This window comes from Heliangelus exortis, chromosome 23 (genome assembly GCF_036169615.1).
Source record: "Heliangelus exortis chromosome 23, bHelExo1.hap1, whole genome shotgun sequence".
NCBI classification, from domain to species: Eukaryota; Metazoa; Chordata; class Aves; order Apodiformes; family Trochilidae; genus Heliangelus; species Heliangelus exortis.
This window is the reverse complement of record NC_092444.1, coordinates 7,760,996-7,785,112: the sequence shown is the minus strand read 5'-3', so window position 1 is coordinate 7,785,112 and position 24,117 is coordinate 7,760,996. Positions and strand designations below refer to the sequence as shown.

The 24,117-nt window shown below is 41.2% G+C and overlaps 1 protein-coding gene across 9 annotated transcripts in view; it reads right to left on the bottom strand.

Moving 5' to 3' along the window:
• Positions 1-24,117, bottom strand: part of DVL1 (dishevelled segment polarity protein 1) — a 69,973-nt gene that overhangs the window by 16,158 nt on the left and 29,698 nt on the right. For 6 of the 9 annotated variants that reach the window (XM_071766691.1, XM_071766683.1, XM_071766684.1 and 3 more), the window contains 6 exons: positions 18,285-18,406; positions 14,786-14,898; positions 6,958-7,132; positions 5,422-5,560; positions 1,122-1,215; positions 50-119 (listed from right to left, as the gene is read on the bottom strand). In XM_071766691.1, the coding sequence (XP_071622792.1) occupies positions 50-119; positions 1,122-1,215; positions 5,422-5,560; positions 6,958-7,132; positions 14,786-14,898; positions 18,285-18,406 (713 nt within the window). The remainder of the gene's footprint in view (positions 1-49; positions 120-1,121; positions 1,216-5,421; positions 5,561-6,957; positions 7,133-14,785; positions 14,899-18,284; positions 18,407-24,117) is intronic. The other 3 variants (XM_071766685.1, XM_071766690.1, XM_071766692.1) reach the window with 1 other exon arrangement.

Below are 24,117 nucleotides of genomic sequence, written 5' to 3'. Positions count from 1 at the left end.
CTCTGTACCACTTGAAATTCATCATAAAAAACATTGGTTAGCATCTTACCCATGTTGAGTGTGACAGTGATGATATTTAGGGACATGGTAGAATCAGTGATGCTGCTGAATGAAGATGACTGCAAAATACAACAGAAAATTCTCATGGTTTTAAATGGCTCAGACTAAGACAATAAAAATAACTATTGAAGATTAATTAATTGGGAACTAATTAACAGGTTTCCATTTAGAAGGCATTCAGCAACCATTGTGGCCTCCTCAAAATTATTCTTCATTTAGAATTTCTAAGAAAAAAAAAAACTGGAACACAATCTGCACTTTCTCCCAGGAATTGTTTACAAAACACACAGAGCAAGCTCCTATGTTGAGGTTTCTCAATTGAACTTCACGTTGAATCATTTCTGCTTCCTGACCCCAGGACTGACAGACAGCCATTTAAATACTAAAGTGCCCAGTGTAGTGTGAATTATTACATCCACAGCTCCTCCCTGAAGAGAGGAGTGAACACCACATGATCCTTCAGGAAGTGAGCAGACACGCCCCTGCCTCCACGATGAAATACAAATGAACTTATCAAATATTTTCTAAAACATTACTCCAGTTCTTGTGACAAAATGCGTGCACACTCAGTCTTTGATCTGTGAGGACTGATATTTATAAAACAAAACAGTTACTTCAAGAAGTGTGGCATTTGGACCATCCTCATTCTGCTACCATTGGACTGTCACACAAAAGGGCAAGAGAGAAGATTTGTTATTTCCAATAAACAGAGATTTCTCCTCAGAAGATTTTGGCCATCAGATGTCTAACATCACAGATACCTCTTGCCCACATCAGCCAGTAGCATAATGTGGAGGTTCTCCTGCAGGGGCTGACCTTGAAAGAGACAACAAGAAATATGACCACTTAACAGTAAAAGGCAAGAGGGAGAGGAGAAAGTCCTGACCCTACTGCGCGGAACTTCACAGGTGTGGGATTTAGACCAGGACAGACTAGTGCCAAAGGGAGCCTTTACAATGAAGTCAACAGGGCACAGATTTGCTCTGGATCCCTTCTTAATTGACACACTACACTAAAAATTCACAATTCACCTCCCTGGAAAATTCTGATGCCAACCTTACCCTGTCAATCTGCCGCATCCTTTGTTTCCTCCTCCTGCGTTTATGCTTCCGTATGAGCCGGGATGAAGTACTCTGCTCTGTGGAGCTACTCAACCTGAGGGAAATTGAAAGTAAATGTTAACTCTGGAAAGATGAGCCATTTGCATTTCTCTGCACCCTGCCAAAAAAAAAAAAAAAAGGAAGGCTGATTCCTACAAATACAAAATGCAGAAGAGTATAAATTGTGCAGATGCCATCAGCCAGCTTACAACTTACTGTCCCCAGCTGCTACTTAGTCCCAGAGTGAGTACCTCAGTATCTCAGCCCCTGACTAGGAGCACAGAGAGGGTACCAGCTAACCTACAGTATGGATCAAAGAGTATGAACATTACAGAAGATGGAACTGCTCAGAGGGTGTGAATCTCTTGACATTCTTTTTGAGTTGACAAAACTATTTCAGGCATGTTAACCTCACACACTCCTTTTTCCCCTCCCAGTAAGGCAAATTAATTTAAGGAGACAAGAGGTGATGTTTTCAAAAGAGATCAAAAATTTGATAATTCTCCATCTGTGGAAGCAGCTCCCAGCACCTGGTTTTCTGAGGCTTTGCTTTTTCAACAGGAAAAATAAAAACTAATGAAGCAAAAGACTTCTCTGCGTGAACACAAGTCAAGCCACAAGATAGCTTCAAAGACTGTGAGAGATGAAGTGCCTTTCCTGCATTAGAGCATGAATTCAGTGTTCCAATCTGCAAGCAAACAGGCTCCATTTCTTGTTGCAGACAAAAGATGAGGGTGTGCAAGCCCTGCTCTCTCTCATGATGAGGAGAGACTTTCCACTAGTTTTGAAGACAGCTGAGCTAGTCCCTAACAAAAAGGACAAAACCTTAAATTTTTTTCCATCCTTTTGACTACTATAAACACACTTCGAAGCCATTCACAGCATGCAGGCAATTGATTTTCATTGTTTACACAAGTGTTTTATGGCTTTATCCAGTGTGCATCACTTAAGGAGTATGCAGCACTTCCTGTCACCAACTTTTTTTACAATGGCATCCCCTCATGGTTATTGTGGATAAAGAGGATTCATTAGATTCATAAACATAGTTTCATTTCTTCAGATTCCCATTACTATGTCCCTGAAAGGGGTAATGCCTCCAGCTAACACTGCCTGTCATTGCAATCTTAATTTACCTGTTCTGTATAGAAAAACATAAGAAAATGCTACTTACTACACTGGAGGAACCCTAAATGCCCAGCTTGCTCAACTCTTGTTTTTTCATCCCTTCTTGGGGGAAGCTGGTTAATGACTTAAACATGAGCTTATTAAGGCAACTTAAGTAGAAGGCAAGAAGCTTGTTTCAGCAAGACTCCCACAGTCTATGAAAACAGATATGTAAACATCAGTCTCTGCCCTTTCTGAAAAAGACATGAAGCCTGTATCTATTTCCATGAAGCTCTGGTGCACTCCGTCATCTCTTCTTCTAATTTCTTTTGAATCCATAGCCTTAACATATCACTCACAAACACTGTGTTTCCCAAATTCTATGAGTATCTGGATGATAAATAGCAGCTCAGACATTTTCTATTGAAAATGTTATTATTTTGGTCTCCCAACTATCCTCAGAAATGAGTCAACATTATTATTACAATTTGATGAGCAAAACAAGATGGTGTATTTGAGCTTTTGGGGAAAATAAAGTGCAAATATGAAAACTACATCTGGAATCATGATTACCAATTTCCTGCACTAGCTACTGGCCAAAGATCTGACTGCACTTGTAACAAAAAAGCCAATAAATCCCACAGAAGTAATTTTTTAAAAGAATAATGATTTGTCCCCCCTACGTTCCCCGAAGTAAGATAAAAAGTTAGGAATTTGTTACAGAAAGGTTATCCGTATAGTTAAAAAAGAACTCACATTCATTTCTTAAATGAGAAATAAACATAATTTTTTTTTGCAGTGAATTAATTTAGTTACATTGAACTGAGAATAGTAATTGCAAGTTGCTGACAATAATCCTACAGCTACAGATGTCATATCTTCTATACCTTTATTTGCTTCACAGAAGACAGAAACAAGACTCTTACTGTAAAGTTTACCATGACATTTCTGCATCAATCTGTATTGAAAATACCAACACTAAAGTTCAATTATATCGCACATCAAAACCAAAGGAACAAACTATTAACTCACACTACTTGAAAAGTTCTGTAGTGCCCTGTAGTACTTGCCAACACATTAATTTACTGAAACTAAAGATTATTCTTTAACTAAATACAACAGAACTTCCTCGGACTGGAAATGAAACAATTCTGCTGCACTACTGCAAGTTAAAATAAAATAAACCAATGACAAATACAAGCAAAAAACCATCCTCAATCTTACAACCTCTTCGCTTCCAAGACTGTAACACCCTTTGCATCTGCTGTGTTCTCTCAGTGACCTCCTCCATGTACAATCTCCTTTACAACATAGGTTCTGACAGCAGAATACACCAGCTGTTATTAAACACACTTACCCCTTCAGCCTCTTTTTGCCCAGGCTGCTGTCTCCAGCAGATCTGGAGCATGCTTGATTTCCTATTTGTCTGTGTTTGCCTCTGAAGACAACTTCTCCCTGCCAGCACAATCTCCCATCTGCTTGAGAACATCATCCCCAGAACACAACAGCATACCTTGGAGCATTCCATCTAGTTGTTCTTCCTGACTAGCTGGCCTGGCAGCTATTCTGTGTGCCAAAAGCTTCTGCCCCAGCCTAGAAAGAAAAAGGCCTACACAGCACCTTCCAAGAGTCTCTTCTCAGGTCAGACGCAGGAAGCTTTGCTTTATTAATAGAGAAAGATTTATCTGGGTCCACAGCATAATGTGCTTCCGTGGCCACCCTGACTGTGTTAATCTTGCCCTACTGCATATCTTGCTGCAATGGATTAATATATTTACAAGAAATAAAATCAGCTGTTGTGTTTTGTGGGCTTGAAGGAGGGTTAGAAGCCCTAAAGGCCTTGGGAAGGCACCGAGTACATTCAGGTTAACTACTGATCTTGTCAGCTCTTTATGCCTGTGAATGTTCAGGTCAACTACAAAGCATCCAGAAGTCTAATTTTCTGTATCTCCAGGTGTTGGCAACTTCATTGTAAATGCAAAATAAGTTCTTGAAACTAATTCAGGACCAAATTTTAAATGTTTATTTAGTTACCCTTCCAACCTGTTGGAAACAGGCTTTAAACAGAATTTGAAGGAATGCTGGTCTTCAACAGGTTTTTAAGCTATGACTAACTGCAAGACCAAACAGATCCACTAAATTCAATAAGCTATGTGATCTGTTTGTAAACATAGCAAATATTTAATATCTCCAGGAATAGTTGTTCTTTGCTGTCTCCATTCTACCTAAAATTTAAGAATATCATGTTGCATGTTATTTGTTTCAGCTACAGATCTCTCTGAACCACCAGAGATCTGTAACAGGTTTTCACAGCTCATTGGATGAACAACATATACAGAGAATGCTGTCATTGCAGGCAGGAGAGCAAAAAATGTTAATTTTGATTGAGATTACATCTTTAAAAATAGGTATTTTGATTTCACAAAATTAATTGGCTTACAAAACTTTTATGGAACAACAAAAATATATTTAGAGATTAACAAGGATGGCTTGAAATTGAAAGCTTTTTTTTTTCTTTTCAAAAAGCAAGGAATAATTCATCTTCTCTCAGTCTGCATAAAAAGAAAATATAATTAATAAGTCAAATATATGGCATCACAGCCTGCTTTTGCAATAGCATTAACTTTGATGAATTCCTTTACTTCTCATAGGTCTCAGACTGCAATTACATAGGAATTCCTTTACAGCTGAGCTTTAGTGAAGTGCATGCTTATTAGAATCTATGCTGAAGGTATTTTGTTGCAACATTCACACCAGTTCTTTATAAGTAGGTAGAGAGTTGCACATTGCTTTGATCTTAAAATGTGATCATTCTTGCTATTAAAGGGAGAGAACATGAACCGAGTTTCTCTTAACTGGAACAGTGACTACAGACAGCTTGGACAGCAACCCGAGTAACTTCGGTTGTCACTCAGAGCAGTGATTATAGATAGCATGATATTCCTGAAGAATTATCAGTGTTCAAATTGTATGTAGCAGGGGGAAAAAATAAAATAAAGAAACAGAAATAGAGAAGATATAAGCCTTCTCATCAAGAAGATATAAACCTTCTCATCTCACCTGTCAGCATGTTTCAAAAAAGCCCAGAAATACAGTCAAGTGGCTGGGAAACAGAGCAGGTAGGATTAACAGTTCAGTCACTATGCAAATGCCCTACCTGCTTGTGTTGTCATCATCATCAGAGTCAATGAAACTGCTTGATTCCAGCTCACTGCTCATCATGGTAGAAGAGCTGTCATAACCAGGAGGGTGCTCACGGTGCCTGTCCAGTTTCGGGTGGCCATTGATCCGGGGGACTGTAAAAACAAAATACATGGAGTATCACAAAGCAAAGAGGAAGAGCACAGAAGTGACACTGTGAGTAGCATGACAGTCACACTGAAAGCTGCAAACAGCTCTGCAGGAGAATCCTTATGCCAAAACAAAGCTCTTTGCAGAACCTGATCTCATTCAACAGCTGGAAAGCTTACTGCCCTGGCTGGCCCGCCTGCTGACCTACCTTTTTTTCCCAACTTTTTCATTTGTCTACAGCTCAATTCATGGGCAAGCCATAAACAGACCAAGGCAGAAGTGGCAGGCATGAACAAGTACCATAATGGCATTAGAACATCAATTAGAAAGGCCATGAAAAGTTGATGTTAATAGGAAAGTACATACAAAGATTTTGGAAAAGCAGCAAACGCAATTTCAGTTGGCTATGAATAGTCTATCAGCACACAAAACATTAAACAACATCCTTTGACAAATTCTATTAGTACCTTGCCTATAAAACCTCCTTTCCCTCATCAGTGCTACGTGTTCCTGTCCCCAGTGCTACAGCACCCGGTCTGGGCAGTTCAGCTATAGTAAAGTCACACTGTCTTGACCATTTCACATGCATAAAATGCTTCAGAACCATTTCTTGTTAATCTCTGTCTGTGCAAACGTTGTCAGACACACAAACAGTCCTGTGGATAATCCCCTCAGTAAGAATGTCATTTACTTGAAGGTACCAGTGATTCATCTTTTTCTGGATGTATATTATAGATTCCCCTCTGCAAAGCAAATTCCTCTGCCTGCTTCCTTTCAGGGACCTCTCATTAGCACATGCATAATCTGTAAGTGCTCCATTTTGTCAAGAATGTTCCTTTCCCTGAAACAAGAAAGGCTCAGTTTGATAAGGCACCTGGTCAAGAAATAAACATAACAGGCTTCAAAGACAAACTGATATTTTAAAAGACACCCTCCCAACTCACAACTCCCTCATAGGTCCAAGAGATCTACCTCTTCAATTACAGAGTAGCAAACCTTCATAAGGGAGGAATGTCTGCAGTCAGAATTACATCGGATACTGCGTAATACTTCTGATATTTCTTTGTGCCTGAGGAACATGGGTGTAATTATTTTTGCCCATAAAAATGTTTAGGAGGTTTGTTAGAAGGTGAGAAACATGTAAGACCTCAGGGGTTGACTGCTGTCCTCTAGGAACTGCCTCAAAGTCACAGGCTTGTGGTGTTAAAAAAAATGAAGCTTATCAAGTTTCGAGTTCAGGCCTCTGCCTTCAGATCCATGGTACATTGTCTTATTTCTACACCGTTCCCCTGAACAAAACAAAACAAAACAACAACAACAACAAAAAAAAAAAAAAAAAAAAAAAAAAGAAAAGGGCACTGACTGCTTAGAAACTTCAGTTGAAATGAATGTTAATACCTACAGTGATACACGCGGGGCTGTGCTTCTGGATAGCATCGGACTGGTTCCAATGGCCTCAGCAGGTGGTGACACCACTTGGGACAATATCTCCTACTGGGAGTGGGTCTCAGAGGGGACCGCTGCTCTGAGTGGAGCTCCTGTTGCCTCTCCTGCTGTGGCTGGCTCCTACCAAAACACTTCAAAAACGTGGGAGTGACCATTTCCCTGCCCACACTGTGCCCACTTAAGGAAATCCCCAGCGTGCTCTGTGACTATCACTCTGTCCAAGTCCAACAAACAGATCCAGATGTCCAAGGAGCTTGTCCAAGAAGTTATTTTTCATGCACAGTGTAAGAGGAAAAAAAGAGCCAGTTCAGGGCTCCTCCCAGGACACTGGAAAATTAAATTCCTGAAGACTCAAAGATTATGAAATATATATATATATGTGTGTGTATATATATATATGAATGCTCTTCCTCCATGACATAATCCCAAGGAAAGCTGTGCCCAACAGGCAGCGCATCGGGTAAGCAGTGTATCTTGAAGGACTGGGAAAATAGAACAAAAATCATTTGCATTGACTTTGCCATTTGCCACTCTGCCATTGCCACAACACACCTGGTAACCACGTCTGCTGGATACAAGTCACTCTTTTTCCCTAATCAGTTCTGAAAACCCTGATCCTTTCATAGCCACATTTTTTATGGGATCCTGTAGTATGACATAGCTCTCTTTATCCCAATAAACCACACATAAGCAGACCTCTAGAACTGGCATAATTTTAGACTTTAGAATATAGCCAGGTAGGATATAGTTGAATTAATCTTTTTTCCCCAGGTTTCTCCCCTTCAGCCACACAGAAAGACCCTGACCCTCCCTCTCATCACAACACGCTCTCCTGCCTCAGGCCCCCTCAGTTTTCTGCTACCTCGCAGCCCCAACACAGACTGGGAACCCAAGGACAGCATCCACAGCCTGGCCCCCTGCTAACCCCACCAACACCCTGCCAAGAAACCCCAGGACCCCTGTGTTCTCCCCCCTGGAAGGTGGCTCCTGTCAGCAGCTGGGGCAGCTCCTGACAGCTCTACGTCCCACATTACCTCAGCTCTATGTCCCACGTTACCTCAGCTCTACGTCCCACGTTACCTCAGCTCTACGTCCCACGTTACCTCAGCTCTACGTCCCACGTTACCTCAGCTCTACGTCCCACGTTACCTCAGCTCTACGTCCCTCAGCTCTACACAGCCACTGACCTCCAGCTCTGCCATGGAGACTGGAAAATGCTGACAGAAAACCCTCCCTCAGTGAGTGAATGCCTTCAGGGGGTGGGCAAGCTTCAGCTACTCCCCGAATAACTCGGGACAAATTAGTGGAAGTCAGGTTGTCCTTGAAAATAAACAACCTAGAAAGGTCAGTCCTGCTGACAGGGGACCTGGGGTTGCAGTGTCCTGTTTCCAGCAGACAAAGGAAACACAAAGCATGTGGTTTAGGGTTGTGTTGCAGGCTCAGGAGACCCACCAGACAGCATAAGTGAACAAAAACTCTGTCCCCTCCTTCTAATGAGGAAGGAAAGCACATTCAGCACATGTAAAGCACTGCCAGGGCAATTAGACTACAGCAGTGTCATATACAGCTGAGATGGCAAGACATAGATTTATGTGGTATTTACATGGTCTTGAATTCTTCACAAGTATTAGCTATGAAGAAAGTGAAAGGCACACAGAAGTGGAGATGGATGAATGATGGCAATAATGTACGTTTCTTTTTCCATCTGCCCTGACTCAATCCAACATGATTTTGCTGCCTGCAGCAGGACTGCACCTGGAATGCTTCAGTCAGATCCTAACACCACATCAGCAGGAATTTGTTGGCACTTTTAAGCCCATTCCAAACATCCAAAACAATTCCAGAACAGTTAAAGAAGGAAGTGGAAAAGGCCCAGTATCTAAATGCAGTTTCCCTCCCTTTTCCTCTTTAGCTTTTCTGCAGTGGCTTATTAAATATAAATATATCATTATTTTGTTACTATAATAATTAAATATATGGATTACACACAAAGATATATTTTTTAAGACTTCTGATTAGCAATGTGCTGGCCACTGAGCAAGTTAAAACTTCAATTTATGCTTCTCCTATCATTCAATAAAAAAACAAAAATGGAAGCGAACTGATTTTTGATCGCTGTAAAAGGTGTTTCCTTAAAAGCCAGTGCACAGCTGGATTCAGCTGGAGCTGGAATGGGTAAACAGATGTGAGACAAATAAAAGGGCTTTTTTGCAGATCTGAGGAGGCACTGATAGCTGAGAGCAACTTCAGTATTTCTAGATATTCCAACCAAAATACCTCTGGTTTATATAAACTAGATCAGAAGAGCTCAGTATACTAACAACACAACCTGTTTGTTTTTTCCCTTTTCCTTTTTTCCAGCGATATATTTCCTGGTTATTAAATTTTAAATTATTATACAGATAGACTTCACATGTTCCCTGTTTGAACTATACACAGCTACAACAGATAACAGTAGCGTTACCAGTATGCAAACACACTTCAATTTTAACAATGTTTTGTACCTCACAAAGAGCACCCAGGTAGCCTTGAGTTCCCAGGACAGGTTAAGGTGGGAATTTAAATCCGTAAGTTTTTGTAAGCTCTATACCCAAATTAAAATCCCCTTTCCTAGGTTTTTCTAATTTAGCCAACACCGTTTGGGGTGTGAGGGTCAGGAACTATTACTGTAATTGAGTGAGTACTTTCACAAACCATGATTATAAGGATTATATTCATAAAACACTCCCAGATATTCAAGTCTTCAGTCTAAACAAGAATCATTCTGTGCTCTGGTTCAGTGCCTGTCCCATTAATGACCAGGGACTTTCTGCCCGACCCTCTGCTCCTGTTTCTTCATTAGAGGATAACAGAGTTCATTGAGACTGTCTGACAAAAGCGCTTCAATGTGTGACAGAGATTAGAATAAAGCATAGCCTAGGAGGTTAAAATATGTCCTCCTTGACTTTTATCAACAGCAGAGTAGACCCTGCCAGAGGGACAAAAGCACATCAAAGTCCTAAAGCAAACAGGCCTTGAAAGCAGAAAAGAATAGAGCAGCATCTGTGTGACGAAGCTGTAAAGAGGTTCTGTGACACTGCAGAGACCAGAAGTGACAGGGTCTCAGGAACAAGTCACAGCCAAGCTCCCAGTTTAGAGAAAAAAATACAAAGCTTCCAATCCTCATAAATGCAAAAAGTTTTTACCAATTAATCACAGGAAATATGTTACTGCTTTTTCAATGAAGACTTGCAACCCACCTCTGCAGAGGCTCGGATATGAAGTAGGGAAGAACAACTATATTGTCCACTCCTGCTTTATGCTTGCACCCATCTGCTATATCCCTGCACCTTGACTTGCCTTGTTTTTGAAGTTCTTTGAAGCCCTGAAAACCTTAATTGTTCTGCAGTGCTATCAGAGAAAGGCTTCTAGCCATTGTCACAGAACAGACTACAACCAGGAACCCAGGTCCCGCTCTCAAGCCTGCCAGTGTCCCATGCATGGCCATCTGGTCACTTCAAAACTTGAGGGGCTCCCCAAGTCCCTGACAGTTTTTTATACATGTCAGAGTCTTGAAAGTCTCAGCAACAATTGCTAAGAACTGAATTTTCAGCTACTACTGTTCAAGTTCCCATTGCAATTGTTTGTACTCACAGCCTTCTTTGTTCAGATTCCTTGGCACATACTATGGTAAAGAAGATACGTACTGCAGCAACAACTGGAAATCTGCCACAGCTCCTCTTCCCAAACATTTGGGTCTCTCCAAGCATGCCCACATTGAGAGCTTCTCAAAGCACAGGTCATTATCCAGCATTTCTCAGCTGGATGCACTATAGTTAAGTTCACCCCACAGCAAACTCAGTGTCAAAACACTGGTGTCAACACTTGACATCTGCAGACTTGTCAGAAACAGAGCAGTAGCTATCAAACATTCTCCAATGCCAAAGGAAACTTCTCCCTTAATTACCTCCCTAATTAGAGCTTCCATAGTCCCCTATCCCATTCCTCCCCTGCAAACTGAGGTGGGAGCATTGTTCTAGGCAGCAAGGGGTCCCATGGACATGTGCCAGGCAGACCTCCCACGTTTCTAATTAAGATCCTCACTCTACTTTCAATTAATAGGACTTTGACAACTTTCCAAAGCAACAAGGACTTTTGTTGTTTTAAGAGTGCAAGTGAAGCTCTGACATACTGACAGCTCAACTCTTTCAGACTAATTTTATATGAAGCTAATGCCAGGGATAGATTTGCTACTAATTAGTGTGAAAGGTGATCAGGAAAAGACATATTCCCCAATTTATACAAAAGCCTCTCTAAAAAATAGTAACATAAAAAAATTTTCTGCATGTAGCCTCCACAACATAATTCATCATTATATACATACACACGCACACGTACACACAGAAAGAAACTTAGCTGACAGGACTCCTCTTTCTCAGCTTGTTCACTTTATTAACTTTACTAAGAACACAACAGCAATATCGGAGTGAAACTTCTTTCCATTTGAACTCCTGGAAAGTGCTTAAAGCATGAGAATAATGTAAATTTAAACTTAGGCTATTCCCTGGAGAAAAATTACATCTCTGCACGTTGATCATTATTTCTCCAGCTTTAGTGAGCACCTGTGGATGACAATTAGCATGTGCTTGGCATATACAGCATTGTGAGCTGTATTCTGGACCATGAGCAGCCAATGCTCTACTAAAACTTACTGAAAAGGAATGCAGTAAAACAAAAAGTTAGAGATCCTATGAACAAGAGCTCCTTGTACAGGTAACAGCTTGGCACACACATAAGCAAAGCTCTAGCACAGGAATAACACAAATGTCGCTTTCCTTTAGACTTCACACAGCTGTAAATCAGATCCAGGAGCTAAGTCTGGAAAGCAGAGCGAATCCCTGATCTAGTAAATCACAGGCTCTTTGCTGCAAAATCCTTTTGCATTTTCAACAAGAGGTGTGAAAACTCTGTCAGGTTATCAGGTATGTCGCACATCTTCTGGCCTCAGTATGCCAGCAATATTTATAATGGCCTCTGCATGTATGTCCATAATTGCCCATTAGCAATTCAGCAGAAACAGCTTTTCTATGATGAGTAATCCTTGCAGGATTAAGTACAGCATATAGGCTAGGATTTGTGAACAATTCACCCATAATTCCACATTTTTAATTATCAGTCACCAGAGAATCTGGTTAGTTTACCATCACCTCGACTCTTCAAATCAAAACTGAATGCCTCTGTAAAGAAACCTGTTGCATGCCTGCAAGCACAGGCTGACAGTTTTCCAGCCCATTGTATCAACTGCATGATTATAAATAATAATAATGTCCAACTCTGAAAATCTATTGCCAAAATCCTTCTTCTAAAAATTTCACTTGTACCACTAGAAAACAATTTGTGATTTGTGCACACAGATCTTTATTTTACTGCCCTTCCCTGCAGTACTGCCCTTCCCTGTTTACTTATCTTCCCTGCCCTGGGGTTTTCAGGGAGAACCTCCCTCTGTTGAACCTCTCAGTTCCACAGGGATCAGGAACAGGGTAGTTATCTTGCTTAATCTGTACAGGTTTTAGCACAATGTGTCTACATCTATGCAATTCCCAAGTGGCTCATTTGCACCTTTACTCACTTCACCTTGTTTGAAAGGAAGGCCATAATACAGTTTTCCCTTGTGAATGAGTACTACTCATGGTCAGGGTGGGTAATTCTTTGTCATTCACTTTATACCAATAAAGAGCTCAAACAATTACAAACACTCTGTGGGTCCATGTTATTGTACACCTTGGTGAGCTGGCAGTACTGAACCTGTGTTTTGGCTATTCTGGATAGTAACACCTAAGGAACCAAACTATGAGTAACGTAGCATGCCAGTGAAGATCTCTCATGCTGCACCTCTGTCAACTGCTAGAGCTGTAATTTTGGTACTATTTAAACAAGCCTCTACAGGACAAGATCAAACAAACTAACTGCATTTCCCTCTGCAGAGAAAGGAGGATTTACCCCTGTTTCATAATGACAAGTGAGTGCATAGCTTCTGTCCCTGAAATAGCTGTGAACCAGGTGTCACAACCTTGCTGTCCTTCCTCCACCCTTCTATGACTGTTCCCCCAATTTACACCCAACTGTGCTTCAGACAAGAGAACATGAAGACTTGAGACAAGAACAAAGCTGCTAGTGTTATGGACAGGACTTAAAAGCCTTCTCCAGGGTAAGGGTGTTTCACTTCTTTGCAACTTTTTCTAGTGGCAGTTGAGGATCTAGTGCTGAACTGTGCAATTTGGAGGCAAGCTTCCACCTGAAATTAATACACCACTGGTTTTGATTTTTTAAATAAAATATTATGACCACAGAAACAGTATGGCTACTAAATGACACATTTCATGAGACCAAAATGATACAGCAGTTGTCCTTCCTTTCTGCACATTAACAAAACTCACCTCTTGTTCACATGCACAGCATGTTGCAGGTAGGAGGCCTAAATTGTACTGAGTACAGGCAATATTTGCATTACCGAGTGACATGTTTTTCCCTGAGCACAGCTTAGACTGGTAGAGGAAGGAGGAAATTCTATCCCATTTCTACCTAAAGGAAAAAGTATGAACTGGTTTCAAACCACTAGAAGGCTTCTGCCTTCTCCTGTGCTCAAACAACACCATATGAAGAACCTAGGTCCTACACCAACAGCAATCAGATCTCTTGCCACCAGCTCATGTCCATGGCCAAACATGTACTGGCATTAGTTCAAACTAATTTCAAAAACAAATCACCTTTTAACATTTTTCCTTTAACAAGTTTTTAAGATAATACTGTTAGAAGATTCTGCTTGGTTCTGTGATTTCACTAAGGAATCTGCAGCCAGGATCACACAAAGACAGCTCTCTGCTCCTCCCACTGAGTAATTTTCATTCTCTCTGAGTCAGTTACAAGTTGGAAGGGTTAAATGAAAATAAAGACACCTGCTTCTAACCCACAGAATATATATGACTTCTGGTTTTCTAACTGGAGGCAACTACTTTACTGGGTGGAGCTGTCAATAAAGCCTGGGATGACATCTCTTGATCCCAAGTATTCCATACTCTGGACTATATTAAACTCTATGGGTGGCATCAATTCATGCTTACCTAAGCCAGGAAATTCTTCTCTGGCAATGAATGAAAAAAAAAAAATAAAAAAAAAAAATCAAGCTTACTTTGATGTACAGACTACAGGCAAGAGATGAAGTTCTGTAGTTTATGTGTGAACTTTGGGTGCACTTATGTATAGAAAAAGATCTTCAGAGCCAATGAGCTGTGGTTATACCAACATAAAATACTACTGATGATCCAAGCCTAGGGGAAATCAACAGAAATTATTTCAGAGGATTTTGGCTCGGATCCTGTAACATTAAATTACTTTGACTCTCTAACTGTCTACATTGCAAACTCTCAGCACATCACACAGATAGCATGCTCCGTTTTTAAATGAGCAAAGTTGAATCGTGGAGGCAGCCTAGCCATAAGAGTACAGAGCTCAGCATTGAGTGTCATTATTTCTCTCCAAACCAATCATTTTCTAATACTACAAAAAGGTCTGTGTATCATCAAAAAGAAACTCCCTGCCACTTGTCCAGTCCTCTTCGAAAATGCTGCACTTCAAAGAGTTTCAAAGCAATCAATTTATTCCCTTAAAATAATAATAGTCCCTGAAACACACAGGAATGTAGACACGCTTCTCTTCTGTTCATGCAGAAGTAGTTGTTACTTTGAAAAAATATCAGAAAAATGTTGTTTCTAAATGAAAAGAGGGAAAAATAAGATAGGACTCACCATCCTCATGCCCTTCTCTATTTCTCCGTCGATGTCTGTCTCGACGGTGGCTGATAACTGACTCTGTTCCTGTTTCATTATCCAGGCCATCTCGGCTGCTGGCAGCATTTGGGCTGTTAGAGAACAAGCAGGAAGAAACAGTGGAGTCACCACCTTTTTTTTTTTTTTTTTTTTCTTTTTTTCTTTCTTTCTCATTTTTTTTGTTTATTTTTTTCTCCTTTCTGTTAAAACAGTTGCAATCACCAGCATGTTGGTTTGGAAACCAGAAAAAGGTTCTGCAGATGAGCTCAATCTTGCTGTAGTGCTGTGAGATCCCTCAGGCCGCTCTGCTCACCCCAAAACTACCTGAAGGGTGAGAAGAGAGTTCAATACCCAGGCAGGGACACAAGAAGTATCACATGGCACTGAAAAAGCTGCTACAAGGCTGTTGCTTGGCATTTCCCTAGGAAAAAAGCCTCCTGATGGGCTAAGAAAAGGCAGCATTTTAGCATGAGCAGAGATGTTCACTAACTACAGGACAGCTTTACCTGCTAAGACACTTGTAAAGGACTATGGATTTCAGCATAGTCATGAGAGCCTTAACATCACAAATTTGCAGCACGCCTGCCAAACACAAAAGCAAACAGACAACACTGGGTTTTGGAAGAACAGAACTTGTTGCCTCTAGTGCTTAGCTCAGCCTCCAAACACCCCCAATTCCTTCATGTCTCTCAAGTCCTCCCATGTTTATTCTGATAAAGCAATATACACAAATATCTATGAGCTCCTCCAGTAATGCCAGCAGATGGCATGCTCAATCAGGGGTTTATTCTCAAGCCTATGACTTGAGTTGCCTTTTCCACAATATCCCAATATACACATACATTTTTGTTAAACCAAACCCAGTGTTTCAGCTCATTTCCTTTAGTGCTTGTTCACCCCCAAACAGTTGTGTCTTTTTCCTGCCAATAACCTGACCTAGATATAGAGCATGCTGACAGCCAAAGGGCAGAAGCTATAGCTCAGTGTGGCCAATTTTACCTTGGAGCAATGACCTTAAAGGTTGAAGCCTTGCAAGTCACAGCAAAGCTCAAAATAATTAAGTGCATGTCTGTGAAATGTACAAAAAAAACCCCAAGTCCTTTCCTCATGCTCTCAACAGTTTGAAAGCTACACAGATATACCAGCACAATATTAACCTAGTAAGCCCCAGTGAAGGATCATTATGAGCTTTGGGTAAAAACCATAAAGATCTTGATGATGATCTGAGTGCCCAAATTTCTTCCACTCTGCAATTGAAGGCTCTGCTGGGAGTCACTTTCTCACTATTACAATTAGCCAGAACAAAAGGTTTCAAAGTGGGAGCACAGAATTAATCTGCAACAAACAGCAATGACAGCTCCATACTCCTGAATTTCCAAGCATAGAGGAAGGGCCTTTTCTCTGTTCATAAAAACCAGTCTGGCCTTCACCTCTCATTCCAGCAGACAAGTCAAGTCAGCTAACCAAGAGCACCGTGAATTAAACGACCAACACTGGAACCAAGTAATCCCACTGCCTTCTGTGGAAGCCAGACCCAGAACTGGTGTACGGTGTTACCTTTAAGAGGATTGCTGAAAAGCCTTCTACACACACACATTCTTCTAACAATGTACTGTTAACAAAAAAATACATGGCTGCACATTTTAAGCACTGAAGCCACAAAAATTCAAGTAGGTCTTGAGACGTTGTCACAAGGAAGTTTCTATTTCGTGTTTCAGTCCAGAACAACTGAAAAGGGGAGGGTGGCAGTTTCCTAAGGTCACCTGGAGGCTCTCAGACATCTCGGCAGCACCATCTAGTGACTGCTGGCACTGCCCACTGCTACACCCACCTACAAAATTTGGTTTACACCCTAGCAAAGGTGTAAAAAAACTGGCTTGTTTCTTCTCTCACTGCTGATTAAATTAAATTTAATCCTATTTTAGGCACATATACCTAAGAGCTGTATAAGAAAGGTAGCTCAAGGGTTTAAATTGTGACACATGGTACTTCCTGCTGACCTGTCTGCTTCATCTATTTCTTTTATTCTTCCAGTTGCACGATTATCCTGATGGGTCCCTTCCAACTCAGAATATTCTGTGACTATGATTATACAACACCTTGCTTGGATGGGGCTTCTAGGATAAATAAGGCCCAAATCAACACTGAAAAAGGAAGACAGGAGATAACAGACCTCTGGTAGTTTGAACAGCATTTAAAAAATCTCAGGCATTTAGGAACCAAGCAAAATACACTTACAGAACGGCTGCTGTGAAGGTTACAGCATTACACCACTGACCTCTTAAATGGAAATACAATTTGAGGAGACAGTATGGCTGAACCACACCAAAATCACAAGAAATAGCATTTTTAGAAGGATTTCCACATTTGCTTTGTCACCTGAAGATACCATCACCTGCCGTACTGTGCTGGCTGACAGCAGGAAGACACAGATCAGGTTTTTAGCACACTGTGGAGGAGAGCAGGTGCATCAGCTTCAGTCCCATTGGTCTGAGCACACACAGTCATCAGCAATGAGCGGTTCCACCAACACTGAATTGTGATTAACTCACAATGTCATTATTTTTTTAAACAAAGTTTGATCTTGCAGCTATTACACATAGGTACAGGTCAGGGAGACAAAGAACTGGTTATATTTGCAGCCATATGACTGCACTCACCCAGACTTCTCCCAGCCAACATATAGCAACTCCTGAACGCATGAGGGCACTAAAGCCCTTGCAAGACAGTGTCAGGCAGGGTTAGTATTTCCCAATATTTCTTGTACCCTCTAGAAGACATTTATCTGTGAGGGACTCATCCACAACATTTGAGGGCTCTTCAAGGCAATACACACCAAAAAAGTAGTGGAAACACATGACACCAGGCAAATCAAGACATGTTTCCTTCTCCAAACATGTTAAGATCACAGCTAGAACCAGGTCTTGCTTTAAATCCTCTCTGTGTAAACTCTTCCCTGAAAAGGAAGGTTTTCTCAGGATACACCTTGGCTCTGCACACCTAACAGGAAAGAACAAGGCTCCCATGAACTGGGATGACTCTCAGCCTGGCCATATGCAGCCCCAGCTGGTGGCCCCTGCATGCACACATAGGAGGCATCAGTCCATATGTAGATTTTTGCTCTTGCTATCAGTGCTCTGCTGGCTCTATATACTACATCATTACACATAACATCCTAATAAAATGTTGTCAGCCATACACCAGGAGAAGCATTTTGGGCTCTCTCTCTATTGAACTCTTCCACAGTGGGTTTCCACATTAGATATGTAGGATATGTAATTCATTCTAACAATGACAGAGTTTTTATCTCCCATCTCCCTTTTAATTCTTCAGTTCTATTGAGTGTATTAATTTTTCTTACAATAAATAGCTGGTTTGAAGCAGCAGGGAGCAATGTGGGGAAGAAACAGGCAGAAATTGCATTTTTTTTTAAATTTAAAAAAAAAATATATATATATATTAAAAAAAGACAACTTACTGGAATGATGGAGGGCGGGAGTCTCCAATGCCTCCTGTTCTCTCGATGGGTGGTGGAAGGTCCGTGTGGCTCTCGGTGCACTGGGAGCCAGTGTCAGAGTGGGAGCTTTCAGCCAGGACCAGCTGTCAACAGAAAGAAGAGAATTCCCCATGCTTGTACAGGTTTCTGCACTCTGGCACAAGGTGTTCAGACACTGCCAGATCTCAAGGAAACTAGAGGAGAGGTCATGCTCAGTATCTGGTTGCATGGATTCCTGCCAAACTTTCATAAAATCAGGTTGCATTTCACCTGAACATGAAAAGATCATCAGTTAGGATATGCACAAAATTCCTGCAAGCAGCAAGAAATTTTTCCCATCTCAGAACAAACACACACACTGGGCAGAGTGCAGTTTTTGTTGGGACTCATCATTCCAGCATACCCAGAGTTTCCCAAGGACACAAGCTGTCAGCATTCCCTGAAAAAATCCACACGCAATGTGAGACTGCACACACTGCACTCAAAACCAAAATGGTTCTTCTATGACAAACATTAAAAAAAAAGCTGAAAGTTGAGAGTAGGACACCCCATACATGATATAGCTTCTTATGTCAAATAGCTTCAAACCCCCTGAAAACTCACAATCTGCTCTGGATCTACCACCAAGTGTCAGAGTTGCTGCCATCTCTGTCAAGATTCTAAATTCAAACCAAAATCCCCAAATCTCAACAGCCATAAGGTTTAGAAGGGGGAGGAGTAGGTTCCTGATGGCAAGCAGACCTGTGGTTCAAGTGTGCCCATTTTCTCTCTTAATATCTTAAGGCAGAGCTGCTGATGGGAAAAGTCATTTTTCAATCATGCCATGGAAACCAGTACATGCAGTGTGCGCTCTTCAATAATTCATAATGACCTGAAAAACTTTTATAATAAAACTACACTATTGTAACTATCACCTTCAAAACTCCTCTGACACTGCCATTTACATTCAGGGAACCTGGAGGTACCTGGAAGCCTGTCACCCAGGGCAGAAGGAAAGGCTGCAGAGCACCCACCACCCAAGCCCTTACATGGAAAGAGGGAACTGAGGATTTGCTGCAATGATCAATCTTCTCATTACCAACACCAAGCATCTACATACAGCCTGGTGCATTTGGGAATTGTGATATATTCCAGCCCTGCTGAAAAGCAGGATGTAAATTCTTCATCTGACAGCAATAATACACTCTGCATTTGCAGAAATAGCATTTCTTATCTACCAGGCTACCATCTACTTTTCTGTATTAAAAAAAAAAAAAAAAAAAAAAAAAAAAAAGGTTTTGTGTTAAAGGATCCTTTTGTATACACCTATGAAACTTAACATTATTTAAAATCTTACTAGTGCTGCAAAAAGCTCCTGGCTGAAGTATGCACCCAGGAATGAGCAGTGTGATTCCTTTCTCTTCCAACAAATCGGTACATCTTTTACAAGAAAATCAGCACTTCTGCCTCGGTTTCCTTTCCAGAAAGGCAGGATTTGACTGAATCTGCATGACTGAGATTGAACAGGAGGTTTACAACCCTTTTGAAAGCAAATTCAGACTTTGCACACCCTGATCTGGTTCCATATTGCCCCTTCTATATTTGCAATGTTTTTGCAAGAATATGGGGAAAAAAAATCGTCACCCAATTGGAAGGGAAGCTAAAAATGGTTCAGATATTTCAACAGCCCTCACCACACACCGCTTTCCGGACACTGTCAACAGAAGCTGGACTTGACCTAGTGACCTAGAGGTGAAAAGGTTTATAACCTATTACCAACCCGCTGAGACAGCCAATCACTTTGCTGACTCTCTTTAAACAATATGATTATAAGGTCTTGAAATAAATACTCAAGATTATTCCACTTGACAAAGAGGCAGCAGGGTCTCAGCTTCCCTCTAATTTTAGCTGTGGAAGAACTAGCCCTATGTAAGAGATTCTAACTAGAACTGGTTAATTTATCAAGGACTAATTCTAATATCATCATCAGATGGATGTTAAGTGCTAAAGAGAGGATGGAGGAGGAGAGGGAACAGGAAATGAGGGGACTGGTGTTCAGGATGCAGTACACTGCTCCTGAGAGCACACACCATGAATAAGAGAAGGCAAACACACACACTGACTGTCAAAAAGGAACTGCCTGAAGACAAAACAGTTCTTCAGCACCACATGGAGTCGGCTGCATTATTCAAACTCTCTTATCACCAAAACAAGAACAGCAGAGGAAACACTGAAGGGAAAAATACAACATGAGCTTTCCTAATAACTTGATAATTAAAGTTTCTTTCTTTCAGGTTGGGAAGTTAATAGGAGATGTTTAGAGAGCACGTTGGCATTATGGAGATGCAAGAATGTCTCTGAGCCTGTCTCATCCCCTGAGGAACCTCCACGCAAGTGCTTTCACTAATCAAACCAAAACAAGGGATAAAAAGAAAAGAAAAAAAAAAAGGAAAAACCAAGAAACTGGGTGTAGGCAAGATCTGTAAATCCCCTTGCCTTTCACATTCTAACTTCTGTCAAGCTACCCAAACAAGAACCTGTCCTGAGTTATCTGAAAGCAGAAAAACATGTTCCTTCTTCAAGGCTTTCTGCTGATGGCAACACCTTCTTGAGCTCGATGCAAAATGAGAGATGAGCAAATGAGCCAAAGCCTTTCCCTATTTCCAGCTAATTGTCCTTTAGTATTTCACTGCTCCCAGAGAAAGACGTCTTGGCAATGTGTAGCCCATTAGAAAGACAAGCCCACCATCCTGGTTGAGGCTGCAGATCCCCTTGGGAGTTTGGAGCAGAAGCAAAATCCATGGCAGCCAAGCAACTTATTTGGGAATATTGTCCCTGGGCTGTGATTTCCTGAAGGATAAAGCCCTGGCTACCCACTTTGTATTGTGGATTAGAGTCACCAGCAGCCTCAGACTGTGCAATCACCATTACAAAGGGAAAAGGGCTGCAGAAGTGACCTGTATTCATCTTTCAGCTGCACTCAGGAAATCCCAAATCAATTCACTACCAGATACACTGAACTCAAGATATATTCACACTCCAGAAAAGATGCTAGCAACACCTCCTGCTTCTGAGTAGGCTGTTAATCCTAGAAAAAGGTATTTCAGATTTCAGGTAGTAAATCATAAACACAACAGCCATGATAACACAGTGGCCAGTACAGAATATTTTCTGTTTACCTTCCCCAGGTAAGATCCATGCTGTACTGCTAGTTGCAGCCTTTCCACATGAAGTGTCATTTAGACACCATCTTTGGGGTGAAATTTTGCCCCTAAGGAATAATAATAATAATAAAATAAATAAATAAACAAACCAACTCAAAAGTCCAACAGTTTAAACAGGTTGCCTAACATGATCTTACTCTTTATGATAACCCCTTGCAAAAGGACCTTACCAGAGATGTTGGCAAGAGCTTGGAGCAATTATGTTGTTAAAATAAGATACAGATTGTCCAGATCTATGTCTGGTTACAAGTGGAGCACTCACCCTTCATCAAAGCTTCCTTTCCTGATTTACACATGTCCGTGTCCAAGAGCATGAGAATATAAATGCATGGCTGCAGACCAAATTCATGAAAGCACCAGAAAAGAGCAGTAGAAAAACATTTGTTGTGCTAGAAAGGAGAATCTGCACTAGAAGATGGCACATGCAACAAGATTATTAAGACTGCAGTGTCTGTCTGTTTTTTCCCCAATGCCAAAAGGCTCAGAAAGGCAGCGTAACACCAGCACAATGCAACACTGTGCTCAGCTGGAGCCTCCTGGTGAGGCAGCAGCCCTGCCTCTTGCCAGGCAAAATGCCTTCAACTTGATGAGGGTTTGATCATGACTGCAGAAAAGGAGGAATTCAGTGAGGGTGTACACTTGCTGACAGAATTCACACCTCACTGCCCTGGCTACATGTGAACTGCTGCTCCCTGCTTCCCCATGCTAGCCACCAGTTCCTCCTTTTTTCCAACAAGTGACACTCTGTAAATCATTAAGTGTCCTATTAACTTTAAGATAAACTGTGTCTTTTTCTTTGATGAGCAACAGGAGGAATAAAATGCTCCAAGCATTATCCCACCATGAACGGTGACTACAAGGAGCTCCTGGGCTGCCTGTTACAGCCTTTCACTGTGTTTCCACAAGAAACGCAGTGTTAACCCCAGCTTGCTGGCCAGCAGCCAGCCCTGATAATTGTATTTCACCCACCAAGCTTCCCCTGCAGCTCTGACTGGCAGCAGCATTTCAATCCCTTTCTCTGCTTGTCCCGTGCGGGCACTGTGTGCTGTTCAAGGCGTGCCTCTGGGCTGTAAAGCTGCTAGCTGTTGGTTCCACCCCAAAGGGCTGCACTTCCACATGGCATGGGGATACCTGCTGTGGGCTGCACATGGAGGAAGTTAATAAAAAAAATTCTGTTGATTCCTTTCATTCCCTGGCATGCTGGAAAAGAATCCAGGGTCTTCCTGATAATCAGTCTATCAGCAGATGAATGAAGGTGTGTTCAAGCTGTGAGGAGAAGAAACAGGTCCTAAAATCCGTTCATTTTATACAAAAGAAATCAACAGGAACCAGCTTTGGTGGATTTTCATTCACTACCTCAGTTCTGTGCCAAAGGGCAACAAGAAACTTTGCTGAAGATCATTTAACAACCCTATGTTGCCTTGCACAGCAGAAGACTAAGTGGTTCTACCCAGCAATTTTAATTGCAATTACAAACACAGTGTTTGAAAAGCTTATGTACAAACAGGACAAGAATTATCTGTTGGCACCAAGATAATAAAGAAAAAAAAGGAAAAGAGGCAATGACATCACTGCCAGCCAATGGGAAATAGTGCACATTCCCTACAGCCAGTCAGGGAATTGTTCCCAGATGTTGCAAAGCCTTCCTAAAAAACACAGATAACAGCCAGCCGACTTTGTGCAAACTGCTGGCAGAGGCCACTTCAGCTGGCTCTGATCTGGCAGCAACCAGAAGCCAGTTCTTTCTACATTCCTAGCTTCCACTGGGAGACTGTCCCTGGACTATGCAAAGAGCAGAGAAAAACCTTTGAAAAGGTTTTCTTCCATACAAGCTATTTTTCCAAAAAGGACTTGAACCTGGGAAAAAAAAAAAAAAAAAAAAAAAGCACGAATAATATCCCTCAGGCAAGCAGCCCTGAAGAACTCAAAACAAATTATCCCGAGAAAAACTGTACCCTAGGTTTTATATGTCTGTATGTGTTAGCAGAATGGGCACATGTATTGGCTAGTTTTTGCTGATGTGTTTCTGTAAATGCATTTACAGTAATTTCTAGGTGAAGACCTCTTGCCACACAATTAACACTACTCTCTACATTGTGGAAAAACCTAAAGGTTAATCCCTGAAAAGGAATTTCCTAAGTAACAGCCTTCTAGCCCAAATTATTTAGTTCTTAAAAAAAACAAAAAAACAAAACCAAATCAAAACAAAAAAACAAAGCAAAACCCAACAGAAAAAAACCCCACCCCAAAGTTAGAAAGACAAGATCTAAGATGTGGAGGAGAAAACCCAGCAGGACACAGGAGGGATGAGGAGGAAGTTTAAATAGTTAATTAGGAGCAGTGATTCTAATTCGATACTGATCTGGCTGGAGACTGAGTTCCCAGGGCAGCAAAAGTAAGCAACAACTTAAGACTTGCAGATCCTCCCTTGAACATTTTCCCCTATGGAAATCAGTCCTGCATATGACACCAAGATCAAAGTTCCTCCCTGTGACAAATAGAAGGATTCAAATGTTATTAAAAATGATGAAAATCTCAAATTTCTGAATGTCAGTCATCTTGTAAACTTCAAAGTAGTCACTGCACCAGTCAAGAGGAGGTGCAGGGGAAGA